The 17458-nt window shown below is 44.9% G+C and overlaps 1 protein-coding gene across 1 annotated transcript in view; it reads right to left on the bottom strand.

Moving 5' to 3' along the window:
- Positions 1–296: 296 nt before the first annotated feature.
- EIF2AK3 (eukaryotic translation initiation factor 2 alpha kinase 3) overlaps positions 297–17458 on the bottom strand; it is a 64867-nt gene continuing 47705 nt past the window's right edge. The window contains 5 exon segments of the mRNA XM_056553942.1: positions 297–1065; positions 2909–2971; positions 4961–5062; positions 5148–5315; positions 14874–15636. Coding sequence (XP_056409917.1) covers positions 889–1065; positions 2909–2971; positions 4961–5062; positions 5148–5315; positions 14874–15636 — 1273 coding nt within the window. The 3' untranslated portion in view covers positions 297–888.

Below are 17458 nucleotides of genomic sequence, written 5' to 3'. Positions count from 1 at the left end.
TCGTAACCCGAAACCGGACTCGTCCAGAGGTCCATCTCTGATAGATTTTGGGTGATCGTTGGGCAGTGCAACCCCATTTACCATTATTAACAACAGCAGCAGCAATCTTAAGTCATGTGATCTATTGCAGCTGAAGTCACTGTATAGCCCAAGCCTTTATTGGTTTCATGCATAAGACCAGTGTTTTCCAATCAGGGTGCCTCCAGCAATTGCAAAACTACAACTCCCAGCATGCCCAGGCAGCCTTTCGGCTGCCTGGGCATGCTGGGAGTTGTAGTTTTGCAACAGCTAGAGGCACCCTAGTTGGAAAAACACTGCATTAGACATAAACAGCAGGTAAAAAAAAAAAAAAAAAAAATCTCCCCCTATCCAAGGCTTTGGAATCTTCCTATACAAAACTTACTTTCAATGATATAAAAACTCATTCCATGTAACATAGAAAAATAATTGTTCTTTTTTAAACCATTCCCATCCCCCCCCCCCCCCTTCAACGTTCTCTCCCATCTGTGCTTCACGTCATGTAAAAAAAAAAAAAAAAAAAATTACATTAAAAAATAATCAAAAAACAAATTGACTCCTATGGATAATCTTCTAGAAGACTACAGGTCAAAGGTGAACGTTAGTAGTGTGGTGCCCTTTAAGAGGAAGGACAGATCCGAACAAAAATGCTTGTCCTAAAAGGACGGCCATTAATAAAAAGGAGGTCCTGGAATGGAAAAGTACATGAACTCTTGGTCTTCATAATGCCGCTGGCTACATTGTGCTCTTTGTTGATTGAAAGAAATGCCCAACCGATGGGCCACCGGGCCAACTGTATAAAACATGTGCAGTATAAATCCCACCGGGCCCCATTGTGAACAGAGGAGCAGAGGGGTCCGAAACTGGTAGTCACTTGCTGGATTGCTTTAGGCTTTTCAGGCCTGAGGTGCTCAGTGTCCGGGACCTCTGTCTGAGGGTCAGCTTACCGGGAAGTTCATAGTCCTCAAACAAGGGGCTGTCTATAATTTCTTCAGCCTCAGGTCTCTCGCTTGGGTTATGAGAAAGCATGTGCCGGACCATGGTGTGCTGCACGAGACAAGACAAGGGCGGTCAGAGATCCTCCAGCACTGTCTGTACAGTACTGATCCTGAGTTATATCCTGTATTATATCCCAGAGCTGTACTCCCTATTCTGCTGGTGAGGTCACTGGGTACATACATTACATTACTTATCCTGTACTGATCCTGAGTTATATCCTGTATTATACTCCAGAGCTGTACTCACTATTCTGCTGGTGAGGTCACTGTGTACATACATTACATTACTTATCCTGTACTGATCCTGAGTTATATCCTGTATTATACTCCAGAGCTGTACTCCCTATTCTGCTGGTGAGGTCACTGTGTACATACATTACATTACTTATCCTGTACTGATCCTGAGTTATATCCTGTATTATACTCCAGAGCTGTACTCACTATTCTGCTGGTGAGGTCACTGTGTACATACATTACTGATCCTGAGTTATATCCTGTATTATAATGCAGAGCTGTACTCACTATTCTGCTGGTGAGATCACTGTGTACATACATTTCTTATCCTGTACTGATCCTGAGTTATACCCTGTATTATACCCCAGAGCTGCACTCACTATTCTGCTGGTGAGGTCACTGTGTACATATATTACATTACTTATCCTGTACTGATCCTGAGTTATATCCTGTATTATACTCCAGAGCTGTACTCACTATTCTGCTGGTGAGATCACTGTGTACATTCATTACATTACTGATCCTGAGTTATATCCTGTATTATACTCCAGAGCTGTACTCACTATTCTGCTGGTGAGGTCACTGTGTACATACATTACTTATCCTGCACTGATCCCGAGTTATATCCTGCATAATACCCCAGTGGAAGAATAATAATAAGTGCAGATCAGGAGTCACTGGCCCTGATTTACTGAGTGTTGTGTAGTTTTCTTTGTGGGTTTTCATTCCATCAGGTATTTTTCCACAGTGATTACTAATGTTTCCCTACATTTTGCACTTTACCCCACACTTCACACCTGCTCTCAGCTCTAGGGTTTCCCAGAGCTCAAAATTCACCACATTTTCTGTGAAAACCTTAGTAAATGTGATTTTTTTAGTAAACATGGGGACATGCTATTTTTGTCAGCCATTCCCCTTTCCCTGGCGGACACGCATTTTTTGGGGGGGTTTACCGAGTAAAATGGAGTGTTGGTTGGGTTTTTAAAATTTTTTGGGCACAAATTCTTGCGCAGACACAATGGGGGAGCTCAAAACCTGTCCAGAGTAAAAGTTGCTGAGTTGCCCATAGCAACCAATCAGATCGCCTCTCATTTTTGACAAGGCCTTTGCAAAATAAAAGAAGCAATCTGATTGGTTGCTATGGGCAACTCAGTAACTTATTCTGGACAGGTTTTGATCAATCTCCCCAAATATGTGGCGCAATGTATTCTGGTTATAACAGGTCAAGTTTACAATACTAAATCCGGGTCACTGGTCCGACCAGGACGGGACCCGGTGCTCGGTGAGGAGCGTGTGGTGCAGCCGGAACATGCTCCATTCATTCCTATGGGTCCCCCCCGCAATCAGTTAAATATCCCCTATCCCCCATTTTTAGCCGGTATACTCCTTTAAAAGGAAAAAAAGCTAAGCTCCTATAATGCAAGCTTGTTGATTGTTTTCAATAACAATCATCATGGTAAATGCAGTTTTACATTAGAACCCATATCAAGCAATATAGGCAAGAATGGAAAGCTGGGAGATTTCAGCTCGTAGGTCTCTGGAGCATAATGTGGAATGTTAGGATTAGATGCCCACATTGCATGTGTAAGTGTATGGCTCTAAGACCACCTCAGGTCAGTCCGGCTTGTATAGAATACAGTAGAAGACAATAATCTTACCTCTTGGGGATACTGCTGTGTGAACATTGGTGGAAACTTCAAGTCCCGCAAGTCTGTTAATATCTAAAAATAAATAAAATGGGACTGTAAAACCTGTTCTTTATTGTGTCCATAATGTATCGCACCCTCACACAGCGCCCAAAGTCAAACCAGACTAGATGGGTAATGCAGCAGGTTACACCAGATAACAGATTCTGGCCAGGAATGCTTTATACACTGCTCAAAAAAATAAAGGGAACACGAAGATAACAAATCCTAGATCTGAATGAATGAACTAATCGTATGAAATACTTTCCTCTTTACATAGTTGAATGTGACAACAAAATCACACAAAAATTATCAATGGAAATCAAATGTATCAACCCATGGAGGTCTGGATATGGAGTCACACTCAAAATCAAAGTGGGAAACCGCACTACAGGCTGATCCAACTTTATGTAATGTCCTTAAAACAAGTCACAATGAGGCTCAGTAGTGTGCGTGGCCTCCACGTGCCCGTATGACCTCCCTACAATGCCTGGGCATGCTCCTGATGAGGTGGAGGATGGTCTCCTGAGGGATGTCCTCCCAGACCTGGACTAAAGCATCCGCCAACTCCTGGACAGTCTATGGTGCAACGTGGTGTTAGAGGATGGAGCGAGACATGATGTCCCAGATGTGCTCAATCGGATTCAGGTCTGGGGAACGGGGCGGGCCAGTCCATAGCATCAATGCCTTCCTCTTGCAGGAACTGCTGACACACTCCAGCCACATGAGGTCTAGCATTGTCTTTTATTAGGAGGAACCCAGGGCCATCCGCACCAGCATTTGGCATATTACATTGTGTTGTTTAAGTGTTCCCTTTATTTTATTGAGCAGTGTATATCCAAAAAAGGCTGCAGCCAGTGCATATGCTATTCTATACATTATTTTCTCTATAGACAGTGGCACAGTGCCACCTATAGAACAACTTAGGTATTACATGAATTAAAAGCATAAAGGGTCATTTTTTGCATCCTGATATGGGGTTTATATATTGGTAAGTTCACCATACAGAATCATAAATATGTTTAAATAGAAAAAACATCAAACAAACATTTCTGCTTGCAGAGATACCAATTTTTTTAAAAATCTTTTTATTTAAAGTAAAAAAATAAGTGAAAATTGGGAATTTTTTTAGTAAGAGAAGGGGCTATTGCTAATACGGAATAATGCTAGGCTATTGTGATCGGCAATCTACTAATGGAGCTGCTAAGGCGATTGTGTAGTGGACGTGTCATTCAGGCTCTTAAGTGCCATGATTGCGGAACTCAAAGGGGTACTGCGGTGGAAACTTTTTTTTTTTTTTTAAATCAACTGGTGCCAAAAAGTTAAACAAATTTGTCAATTACTTCTATTAAAAAATCTTAATCCTTCCAGTACTTAGCTACTGTATACTACAGAGAAAGTTATTTTTTTATTTTTGGATTTCTTTTCAGGCTGTCCACAGTGCTCTCTGCTGACACCTTTGTCTATTTTAGGAACTGTCCACAGCAGCATAGGTTTGCTATGAGGATTTTCTCCTGCTCTGGACAGTTCCTAACAGACAGAGGTGTCAGCAAAGCGCAATGTGGTCAGACAGAAAAGAAATCCAAAGAGAAAAGAATTTCCTCTGTAGTATACAGCTGCTAATAAGTACTGGAAGGCTTAAGATTGTCTTTTTTTTATAGAAGTAATTTACAAATCTGTTCAACTTTCTGGCACCAGTTTATAAAAAAAAAAAAAAAAAAAAAATTTAATTAATAAATAAAAAAGTTTTCCACCGGCGTAATGGCAGACATCAGCTGGATTGCCAATATCAGTCATCACTCACCATCTAACACAAGAACAGCTCCTGCGATTGTTTTATAGACAGAATGTCACTCAGTCTGGTGCGTTACATACCAGGATGTACATTTACGTCCATTTACGTTAAGCAGGCATGGGTAAAAAAAAAAAACACAAGATACGACTATTCTAGCACATATGGCGGGAGTAACTCCACATGTGGGGCCAGAGGCCATGTTTTGGGTAGGAATGACATATGACACTCACCTGCACTCTCTCCATATTGGTACTGAACGGATACAGCAGCTCAAATAAGATCAGGCCCAGGGAGAAGATGTCCACCTTGTGCGAGTAACTTTGGCCGTACATCTGGAAACAAGCAGAAGCCGTCTCAGTAGGATCTCTATGGGTCCTTGTACAGAAAGCCAAGGTGATCTGCCTTACTGACACCTACCTGTTCAGGGCTCATATATAGTTTGGTCCCCACTTGCCCGGTATGTCGGGCATAGGCTGGCATGGGTGTCAAAACGGTTTCTTCATCATCTTCTTGGTCCATCTCTGTAACCAAGCCGAAGTCTCCAACCTTCACTACATCGTCTATTGTAAAAAATATGTTGGAGGGCTGCGGAGCAAAAATGAGGAGAGGTTAAACTGAGAACTATAAAGGAGAGATCACATGATCATTAAAACATAATATATACTACAGTGTTTCCACACTGGCACGCCTCCAGCTGTTGCAAATCTACAACTCCCAGCATGCCCAGACAGCCGAAGGCTGTCTGGGCATGCTGGAAGTTGTAGTTTTGCAACAGCTGGAGGTGTACCGGTTGGAAGATGCTGTCCTAGAGACATGTCAAAAGTTTTGATAGAGTTCTAAAAGAGGAGAAAAAAAAAAAAATATCTTTAGGCTAGTGTTATGACTTCAATAGGTATATACGCGACATTATTTTTGTTTGCTATTGTTATTTTTGTATTTTCATTGGCCAGACTAGTGTAATATAAATTTATAAAAATTATTATATTATATTTATTATGTTTTATTAGATATAATATTTTACTACACACGTATTCTTATACTTGATTGCGATTTTATCATCCAACTGTTCTCAGGGTGTTTTAGCTATTGCAGCTCTGTTCCAGCTAAGTAAATGGAGTTTAAAGGGGTACTCCGGCACCAAGACATCTTATCCAAAGGATAGGGGATCAGATGCCTGATCATGGGGGGGGGGGAGGGGGTCTTGCTGCTGGGGACCCCCGTGATCTTGCACGCAGCACCCCAGCCATCATGCCCCCTCCCACAGGCTTGCATTCAGGGGCAGAGCGTGATGTCAAACAGGGGCGGAGTGATTGCCAGTAATCAGACCCAGAGCGAATGTGCTCCGGGGACTGATTCTAACGGAGCGCTGCGTGCAAGATCATGGGGGTCCCCGCGGCAGGACCCCCGTGATCAGGCATCTTATCCTTTGGCTAGGGGATAAGATGTCTTAGCGCCAGAGTACCCCTTTAATACCAGACAATCCGAGGACAGGTGAGGCGCGGCTTAGACATTAGTCAAGTTTTTCTATTTCTGGATAACCCCTGTAATACAGCAGCCATTCCCAGTAGTCTCAGCTAGTCCTCCTTCCACCATTTCCGTACTAGTCACAGCAGGACACTATTCATTCTCCACTCCCAGTGGTCACAGCAGAACTTCTATTAAGGGTCCTTCCCAATTCATTACCACAACCCCTGTAGATCCAGCAGGCCTTCTCCATCTCTTGACCATGGCATTATACAACAACTGGGCACATTCACTGCTCAGGAAGAGGGGTCTTCAAAGGGCAGTAACGGAATCCAAATCCCCCACTAATACCAGAAGTCATGTGCGCGACAGGATGAAGAGCACGGAGCGGCGTCTGTTCATATCCTGGGTGTAACAGCAGTGGGACCCCCCCAGCAGACAAACTAAGAAAGCTACAAGCAAGTTCTGGGATTATTTTAGAGAAGCTGGGTTCACACTACAATTTTACTGTATGGGAACTGGGTTTTGGCTGGAGGGACCAGAAACTGGGCGCTCCCGTATCCCACCCAGCCCATATCTAATTCATTTCAATGAGCCGACTGGCGTCAAACGGTGACTCTGGTCGGCTGATTTTTGCCCAGTATCCGGTTTTCTGACCGGACCTAAAACAGGGGTATGCCGCAGTTTTAGGTCCGGTCACAAAACCGCATATGGAGCAAAAATGAGCCGACCGGAGTCACCGTTTGACCAGAATAGTAAAATCATAGTGTTAGCCCACCCAAAGTGATTGTTTGCCTTTCAGCCCTGATCACTGCTCAGCATGGAGGAGCTTTCTGAATCATAGGGAAGGGGATATTAAGCTTAATCTTCAGAGCGCTCCGAGCTACTGAGCTCTTATCAGGGCTGTACTCTCCTCAAAAGGCACTAAATATAAATGTATACGGCCCATAGAGGAGCGTGAGTGCACAGGTTCAGGCACATGGGGGGAGATTTATCAAAACCTGCCTAGAGGAAAAGTTGCCCAGTTGCCCATAGCAACCAGATTGCTTCTTTCCTTTTTGAAGAGGCCTCTGAGAAATGAAAGAAGCAATCTGATTGGTTGCTATAGGCAACTCAGCAACTTTTCCTCTGGACGGGTTTTGATCAATCTCCCCCTACGTGCCTACCCACATTATGAGCTGTGAATCCAAGGTAAACTACGAGATGGGATACCCCCTTTAAAGCAATCCAGTACTTATTAGCTGCTATAAGCGCCAGAGGAAGTTGTGTAGTTCTTTTCTGTCTGACAAATCTGGAGGAAAATTTCAAACCACCTGATGCCAGAAATTTTCCTCCAGAGTACCCCTTTAACACGAGATGCGGTCCCATGTACTCTGCAACAGCTCGGTGTGGAGAGACGCAGCTAAAGCTGGGCAGTGGGTTTACAGAGTCAACCTGACGACACAGCGAGTTCCAGTGTGAGCTGCGTTTCTCTACACCGAACTATCCAGAATACAAGGCACCTAATCTCTGGAGGTACACTTTAACCCCTTAAAGGGGTACTCCGGTGAAAACCTTTTTTCTTTTAAATCAACTGGTGCCAGAAAGTTAAACATATTTATAAATTACTTCTATTAAAAAATCTTAATCCTTCCAGTACTTATTAGCTGCTTAATGCTACAGAGGAAATTCCTTTCTTTTTGGAACACTGATGACATCATGAGCACAGTGCTCTCTGCTGACATCTCTGTCCATTTTAGCAACCATGCATAGCAGATGTATGCTAAGGGCAGCATGGTGGCTCAGTGGTTAGCACTGCTGCCTTGCAGTGCTGGGGACTTGGGTTCAAATCCCACTAAGGACAACAATAAATAAAGCATTATTATTATTATAATAATGTCAGCAGAGAGAACTGTGCTCGTGATGTCATCAGAGAGCATTCCAAAAAGAAAAGAATTTCCTCTGTAGTATTCAGCAGCTAATAAGTACAGGAAGGATTAAGATTTTTTAATAGAAGTCATTTACAAATATGTTTAACTTTCTGGAGCCAGTTGATTTAATAGAAAAAAGGTTTTCACCGGAGTACCCGTTTAAGGACTCAGCCCATTTTGGCCTTTGTTTTTTCCTCCTCGCCTTCTAAAAATCCCAACTCATATTTTCAGTCACAGACCAGTATGAGGGCTTGTTTTTTGCGAGACCAGATGTCATTTGCAATGACATCACTCATTTTTACCATAAAATGTTTGGCGCAAAAAAAAAATAAATAAATAAATAAATAAATAAATAAATAAATAAATAAATAATAATAATAATAATAATAATAATAATAATAATAATAATAAATAATAATTAATAATAATATATACTATTTGCATAGGAAAATTGAGAAGAGGAGATTTTTTTTGTACTCCCTGTAAAATCTCTCTCGTAGCATTAATTAAGGCAACAGAGCAGGCACCTGAACCACCCAGCAAAGGAACCCAGGAAGACACCTGGAGACATAGGGGGGTGGGGGGTGCTGGACTGACTGTCACCCCATCAGGCCCCATGTCAGAACAGAGGTGCTCAACCGCCGCAGACCTGTGGAAACAAAGATCACAGGAAAGCCCGACGGACACCCACAAACAGAAAAAAAGTGGGCTCTACACGTGCAGAGGGACCTTAGGATACGTAGGGACATAGACACGGTTACCTCACGACACGTAGTGGGGTACCAAGACTGCGGACACAGTAAACCAGACATCCAAAAATATGGCAGTATGGAAGACAGGATCAGCACCCAATCTAATGGCGTTACACACCAGGACTGCTGTCACAGACGCAAGAGATGAAAGATGTATGTGGGAAAGGAAACATGAAGACAGTCTGACTTACAGGTATAAAGGTCCAATGAAGCCACATAGACACTGCGTGGAACTTCACATGGAAAGGGAGTCACCGGACTGCAGTTGGGGGCACGGCAAGAATGGGGAGGTCACCTGGTGAAACCATGCAGACAGTCTAGCTATATGGCATAGGGACCATGGCCACACTGGGTCCCGCATCCAGAACCACACACTGAAAGTGGGTCACCAGCCGTCAGCCGTGAGAGCGGCAGGCATGTAGAGAGGGACCATGGCCACACTGGGTACCGCATCCAGAACCACACACTGAAAGTGGGTCACCAGCAGTCAGCCGTGAGAGCGGCGGGCATGTAGAGAGGGACCATGGCCACACTGGGTAACGCATCCAGAACCACACACTGAAAGTGGGTCACCAGCAGTCAGCCGTGAGAGCGGCGGGCATGTAGAGAGGGACCATGGCCACACTGGGTAACGCATCCAGAACCACACACTGAAAGTGGGTCACCAGCAGTCAGCCGTGAGAGCGGCGGGCATGTAGAGAGGGACCATGGCCACACTGGGTAACGCATCCAGAACCACACTGAAAGTGGGTCACCAGCAGTCAGCCGTGAGAGCGGCAGGCATGTAGAGAGGGACCATGGCCACACTGGGTACCGCATCCAGAACCACACACTGAAAGTGGGTCACCAGCAGTCAGCCGTGAGAGCGGCAGGCATGTAGAGAGGGACCATGGCCACACTGGGTAACGCATCCAGAACCACACACTGAAAGTGGGTCACCAGCAGTCAGCCGTGAGAGCGGCAGGCATGTAGAGAGGGACCATGGCCACACTGGGTACCGCATCCAGAACCACACTGAAAGTGGGTCACCAGCCGTCAGCCGTGAGAGCGGCAGGCATGTAGAGAGGGACCATGGCCACACTGGGTACCGCATCCAGAACCACACTGAAAGTGGGTCACCAGCCGTGAGAGCGGTGGGAATGTAGAGAGGGACCTAGTAAATAGAGAATCCTGCGGACCAGTATGTGGTAGATTGTTTACAGGGCAAGTGAGCAACACCGGACCGGAATTCGGCCAGGAGCAGACATGGTATGGCACCCAACAGTAGAGAAGAACACTCACTGACTATCCCCAGAATCTTCGAAGGAATCGTGAAATCCCTGGAAAAGACCCACCATGGCAGATCGCAGATGCTCCCTGACAACCCAGCAGAAAATACAATGCCAGAGGCATACCGGAAGCGACAATGGAATTTGCCATATCAGGTCCCGTATAAGGTGACAGAAGCAAATAAAGGGGACACCACGTACAGTGGCCACAAGAGGGCGCTAGACAGCGCCCAAAAAGGACTCATTAAATAACGTGGCTGGAAGGAAGCATGGGGCCCAGGGCGCCCCACAAAGTACTGCCTGCATGAACCCCCATGTCCTTTATGCAGGGACACCAACATAAATGCAGGCAAGGAAGTCCCTGGAGCAGTTACTGCTCATATCAGCGCAGCGAAACGTGTTGCATCTTGGTCAATAAAGAATTTTCTCTCAAGTCACCACACCTGTATTGTATCTGTACCGGTCAGTGCCACGCAAATTCCTATTACCTCTTAATTTTTGCTCTGCTCCCCAAAGAAGAGCAACCAAGAAAACCGCAATTTTTCACGCCATATACTTTACAGTAAAAATGACATGTGTTCTTTATTCTGTGGGGCAATACGATTAAAATGATACCCATGATAACATACTTTTCTATTGTACCCCTTTAAAGGGGTACTCCGCCCCTAGACATCTTATCCCCTAGCCAAAGGATAGGCGATAAGATGTCAGATCATGAGGGGCCCCCGGGATCTACCATGCAGTAGCCACCTTTAGTGGCTTCCAGAACCGCTGGAGGTCCTCAGGCTGAGTCCATCTCGACCACGAGGACTGAGCATAGTGATGCCAAGGCTCCGCCCCGTGTGCCATCACGCTCCACCCCCTCAATGCAAGTCTATTGGACGGGCGTGACAGCTGACACGCCCCCTCCCATAGGCTTGCATTGAGGGGGCAGAGCGCGACATCACACAGGGGCAGAGCCTTGGCATCACTATGCTCCGTCCTCGTAATTGCCAATAATCAGACCCAGAGCGAACACGCTCCGGGGACTGATTCTAACGGGGTGCGATGTGGAAGATCACGGGGGTCCCCAGCGGCGGGACCCCCGCGATCAGGCATCTTATCCCCTATCCTTTGGATAGGGGATAAAAAAAAAAAAATGTCTTAGCGCCGGAGTACCCCTTTAACCCCTTAAGGGGCAAGCCCATTTTCACCTTAAGGACCAGAGCGTTTTTTCCACATCTGACCACTGTCACTTTAAACATTAATAACTCTGGGATGCTTTTACTTATGAATTTGATTCAGAGATTGTTTTTTCGTGACATATTCTACTTTAACATAGCAGTAAAATTTTGACGATACTTTCATAATTTCTTAGTGAAAAATTCCAAAATTTCATGAAAAATTTGAAAATTTTGCAATTTGCGAACTTTGAAACTCTCTGCTTGTAAGGAACATAGACATTCCAGATAAATAATATTTTGATTCACATATACAATATGTCTTCTTTATGTTGGCATCATAAACTTGACAGGTTTTTACTTGGAAGACATCAGAGGGCTTCAAAGTTCAGCAGCAAATTTCTAATTTTTCACAAAATTTTCCAAATCTGAATCTTTCAGGGACCAGTTCAGTTTTGAAGTGGATTTGAAGGGCCTTCATTTTAGAAATACCCCACAAATTACCTCATTATAAAAACTGCACCCCCCAAAGTATTCAAAATGACATTCAGAAAGTGTGTTAACCCTTTAGGCGTTTCACAGGAATAGCAGCAAAGTGAAGGAGAAAATTCAAAATCTGCATTTTTTTTACATTGGCATGTTCTTGTAGACCCAGTTTTTTTATTTTTATAAAGGGGTAAAAGGAGAGAAATCCCCCCCAAAATGTGTAACCCAATTTCTCTTGAGTAAGGAAATACCTCATATGTGTATGTCAAGTGTTCGGCGGGCGCAGTAGAGGGCTCAGAAGGGAAGGAGTGACAATGGGATTTTGGAGAGTGAATTTTGCTGAAATGGTTTTTGGGGGGCATGTCACATTTAGGAAGCCCCTATGGTGCCAGAACAGCAAAAAAAAAAATCCATGTGGCATACTATTATGGAAACTACACCCCTCAAGGAACGTAACAAGGGGTCCAGTGAGCCTCAACACCCCACATGTGTTTGACGACTTTTCGTTAAAGTTGGATGTGTAAATAAAACATTTTTTCCACTAAAATGTTGGTTTCCCCCAAATTTTAAATTTTTACAAGGGGTTATAGGAGAAAAAGCCCCCAAAATTTGTTAGGCAATTTCTCCTGAGTACGAAAATACCTCATATGTGGCCCCTAAAACTGTTGCCTTGAAATACGACAGGGCTCCGAAGTGAGAGAGCGCCATGCGCATTTGAAGACTAAATAAGGGCTTTGCATAAGGACGGAACCGGATGCAAGAATTACACTTTCCTCCGATACCAAAAACACCCTATGGCAGGGTTTCCCTGTGTAGGAGTATCTGTGTATGTAAAGTTTACTTTTTATTTTGTGTAATGTAGTATAGTGTGGTGTTTTTAGGGTACACTCACACGGCCGGGGTCTACAGCGAGCTTCCCACTGGGAGTACGAGCTGTGGCGGAAAACTTGCTGCATCTCAAACTTTTAGCAAGAAGCTCGCTGTAGACCCCCGCCCGTGTGAATATACCCTGTACATTCACATGGGGGGGGGGGGGGGGCGCAAGCCTCCAGCTGTTGCAAAACTAGCACTACCAGCATGCCCTTTGGCTGTCCGTGCATGCTTGGGGTGTAAGTTATGCAACAGCTGGAGGCACACTGGTTGCAAAACGCAGTTTGTTACTTAACTCAATGTTTCCCAACCAGTGTGCCTCCAGCTGTTGCAAAACTACAACTCCCTGCATGTACGGTCTATCAGTGCATGCTGGAAGTTGTAGTTTGCAACAGCTGGAGGCACACTGGTTGCGAAACACTGTGTTCGGTAAACTTTGCAACCAGTGTGCCTTCAGCCGTTGCAAAAACTACAACTCAGCATGCAGTGACAACTGAGGGCATGCTGGGACTTGCAGTTATGCAACAGCTGGAGGCATACTACTAACACTCCCAGCATGCCCTCTGGCTGTCCGTGCATGCTGGGGGTTGTAGTTATGCAACAGCTGGAGGCACACTGGTTGTAAAACAAAGTTTGTTACTTAACTCAGTGTTTCCCAAAAAGGGTGCCTCCAGCTGTTTCAAAACTGCAACTCCCAGCATGCCCAGACCGCCAAGTCATGTTGGGAGTTAGTTTTGCAAAATCTGGAGGGTCCCAGTTTGGTGACCACTGTTCAGTGGTGTCCAAGCTGTAGCCCTCCAGATGTTGCAAAACTTCAACTCCAAGAATGCCCAGACTGTCAAGGCATGCTGGGAGTTGTAGTTCTGCAACATCTGAAGGGCTACAGTTTGGACACCACTGAACAGTGGTCTCCAAACTGTGGGCCTCCAGATGTTGCAAAACTACAACTCCCAGCATGCCCAGACAGCCTTTGGCTGTCTGGGCTTGCTGGGAGTTGTAGTTTGGCAACTCCTGGAACGCAGTAGTGAAGATCACTTACGGCTGATCTTTACTGCTGCCTCCGTCGGTCCCGCACTGCCTGTCCCGATCCTGCCGCCAGTCCCGCTGCGATCGTCGGTCCGGGTGTGAGGTGAGATTTCCAAACCGTCTACCATCTTCCCCCCGCTCTGCGCCGACATTCAGGGGCGGGCAGAGCGGGCATTTCACCTTTAACCTCCCGCCCCCCCCCCCCCCCTCCTGCCATTGGTCGCTAGCCCTAACTACCAATGGCAGGGGTTTAGGAGCAGCTGCCACCTCGCTCCTAACCCTTCAGGATGATCGGAGCGGTCTCTGACCGCTCCTAAAATCCCAATTTTTCGGGCGATCGGGTCACCAGAGACACGATCAGCCCGGAACCCTGCAAGTCCTTGTCATTCGTGAGTCACTGACTGACTAATGACAACGATCAGCAGCAGGGGACCAGTCCGATTGGTCCATGGTGATAGAAAATGTATTGGACGTGTATACACGTCCATTTGCGGGAAGGGGTTAAAACAAAAACTCAAAAAAAAGTTTTAAACCAAATTAGTAAGTTTAAAATCCCTCTATTTTGACAACCTATAACTTTCTTTTTTCATATAAGCGGCGGTATGAGGGCTAATTTTTTCTGCCGTGATCTGTACTTCTCGATACCGCGTATATAAAACTTAAAGTTTATACATTTTTTTGGGATATGATGTGACAAAAAAAGGCAGCAATTGGACTTTTTTTTTTACATTTTACGCCATTCACTGTATGGGATCATTAACATATTTTCATAGTTCGGACATTTACGCATGCTGCGATACCAATTTTGTTTTATTTATGTATTTTTTTAACCACACAATTTTTTGGGGGGTAAAATAGGAAAAGGGACAATTTACATTTTTTATTGTGGGAGGGGATTTCCCATGCCCCCCCTCCCCCCGTGGGTGATCCGATCAGCCACTTTACCGACCGCACTGCCGCAGATGCAGTGATCTGTATTGATCACTGCATCTGAGGGGTTAATGAAGGACATAAGCGAAATCGCTCATATCCGCCATTACCGGCAGGTCCCTGGCAGGTGCTTGTGGTCATGTACAGGACATAATGACTGGGTCGTTAAGGGGTTAAAGCTTTCTTCTTGTGGGACCCTGCACACAACACTTTCCTACACCTCTCTGGTGCCCTTTTACCCCTCCCCCATAACTCCATTTGGTGAGGATGTACCTACCTTCAGATCCCTGTGCATTAGGCCTTTGTTGTGCAAAAACTGAACAGCTTCTGCAATCTGCAGAAATATATGGAGGCTCTCGGCCCGTGGCCGGTCCTCCAGCGTGCTGCGCGACTCCATCCAGTCCTTGAGGTTCTCCTTTCGGCACAGCTGCATCTGTATATAGAGGTACACCTTAGGAGAGCTGGGGTTCAGCTTCTCAGCAGTATTTTTGGTTAGGTCCAAGTTCAAGGTTTTGGGTCTGGGAGGAGAAATGGACAAAGTGCTTGGAGAGGTGGGTTTACTCTCACTGGAGGAGGAGTCTTTGGTCCCAGAGTCTCTCTGAGAAAACTCACTGGTCGTAACCACAACGGACACGTCCGTCCTGTTATCTAGATTATTGGACGCGTTGTCACAACCAGAGTCTTCAAAGATGATGGAGGAGGAGGTTCTCTCATTTAACCAGAGATCCCGGGGCTCGTAAACTGGTCCCATGTCCTCGTCATCCATCGTGCTGTGCTCCAGATCGCAGTCCTTAAGGAAACTGTCCTGCAGGTTCACCATAGCATCGTGTGACTGGTTGAAGTCGTCTGTGGAGAAGCGACGAGGAAACGAGTGCCTGCCATATCGTCCTGGATCAATGGCCATAAATCCAGGGGACGGGGAGCTCTCCGGGGAGGGGGTGAGGACTTCCACCTGCTCCTTCATGGAGTAGGGGTCTGCACTCCGAACCTTGATGGAAAGGCCGTCCATAGGAGTAGGGGAGCTGAAGGCCCACTCCGTGCTGAAACAGTACAGAAAGTCACCAAATTACTTTATATTGTACATTAAAGTTATCGCGCAACACTGGTCTGGTATAACCCCTTAAAGGGAATCTCACCAGGCATCCCGGGTGCTGGTAGTAATAGCTGCTATTCATGAAGTACATTGTAATGGTACACCTGTGTTTTTGTGCTCTGTTGCTTAAATTTACCCAAAATTTTTTTTAAAAATTCTAACCAGAAAGCAGTACCAAGCTCAGAGGACCCATGCGCTGGCAGAACTCTTCATCCTCTCTCTATCCGACAGTCAGGGGAACAGAGTGTCTCCAAAACCTGTGCTGACTGCACACGCGAGACTTCAGGGTACCTCGAGTGACAGAGAGTGGGAGGGTGAAGTGATCAGGTGTGCCATCCCGCAGCTCCTCTAGGTTTGGTACTGCCTTGCTGACAGTTAAAGGGGTACTTCCCTGGATAATTATTATTATTATTATTATTATTTTTTTTTTTTTAAATCAACTGGTGAAGTTAAACAGATTTGTAAATTAGTTCTATTTAAAAATCTTAATCCTTCCAGTACTTATCAGCTGCTGTATGTTCCAGAGGAAGTTCTTTTCTTTTTGAATTTATTTTCTGTCTGACCACAGTGCTGTCTGCTGACACCTCTGTCCATTTTAGGAACTGTACAGAGCAGGAGAGATTTGCTATGGGGATTTGCTCTGCAGAAAGCACTGTGGTCCGACAAAGGAAATTCAAAAAGAAAAGCACTTCGTTTGGAACATACAGCAGCTGATAAGTACTGGAAGGATTAAGATTTCCAAATAGAAGTAATTTACAAATCTGTTTAAAGTTTCTGGCACCATTTCCAGTGGAGAACCCCTTTAAAAAGGCACACAAACCTAAGTAAAGGAAATTTTATTCAATCAAGCACAAAAAAAAAAAAAAAAAAAAAAAAATTATTAAAAAAAACAAAAAGGTACAAAAGTACAGTTTCCCTTTAAAAGCCAGCCCACATCATTCTATATCTTCATTTCTTCCTCTTCACCTTTTAAAGGACAATAACATTTTCCCATTTAGAGCTGTATGGGGGCTATTTTTTCCCGGAAGAGTAATTTTTAAATTTACACCCTTTATTTTACCATCGATTGAATTGGGGGAGGGGAAAATTTCAATTCTTCAGATTTTACTAGGTTTAAAAACTGACCTGTTCAATTTTATTCTGCAGGTCAGTACATAAAACCAGAGCGTTCCTGTCAAAAAAACTTCAGTTCATATGTCCAAAGTAGTTGATCGCACCAGGTCGCACTCCTGAGACCGGCTGTGATCGGGAGTTATTAGGCCTCGACCACACTGGACATTGTGCTGGCGAAAAGTTCGTCCCCCCACCAAATAATGAACATGTTCAGTCTGGCGGAATTCTGCCCAAATTCATTTCCGTCTCTGGGACAGCGTATGTCTGCACGGCCCTACCGGTGACTGTCGGTGGAGCCTACTGCAAGCGTATATTAAGCTGGTGAAATTCCGCCGGCTGAATGTCAGCAGTGTTAAAGGGGTACTCCGGTGAAAACCTTTTTCTTTTAAATCAACTGGTGGCAGAAAGTTAAACATATTTGTAAATTACTTCTATTAAAAAATCTTAATCCTTCCAGTACTTATTAGCTGCTGAATGGAACAGAGGAAATTCCTTTCTTTTTGGAACACTGATGACATTATGAACACAGTGCTCTCTGCTGACATCTCTGTCCATTTTAGCAACCATGCATAGCAGAAGTATACTAAGGGCAGCCTGGTGGCTCAGTGGTTAACACTGCTGCCTTGCAGTGCTGGGGACTTGGGTTCAAATCCCAC

Source organism: Hyla sarda, chromosome 1 (genome assembly GCF_029499605.1).
Source record: "Hyla sarda isolate aHylSar1 chromosome 1, aHylSar1.hap1, whole genome shotgun sequence".
Taxonomy (NCBI): domain Eukaryota; kingdom Metazoa; phylum Chordata; class Amphibia; order Anura; family Hylidae; genus Hyla; species Hyla sarda.
Note: the sequence above shows the minus strand (reverse complement) of the source record. Positions and strands in the feature narration are given on the sequence as shown.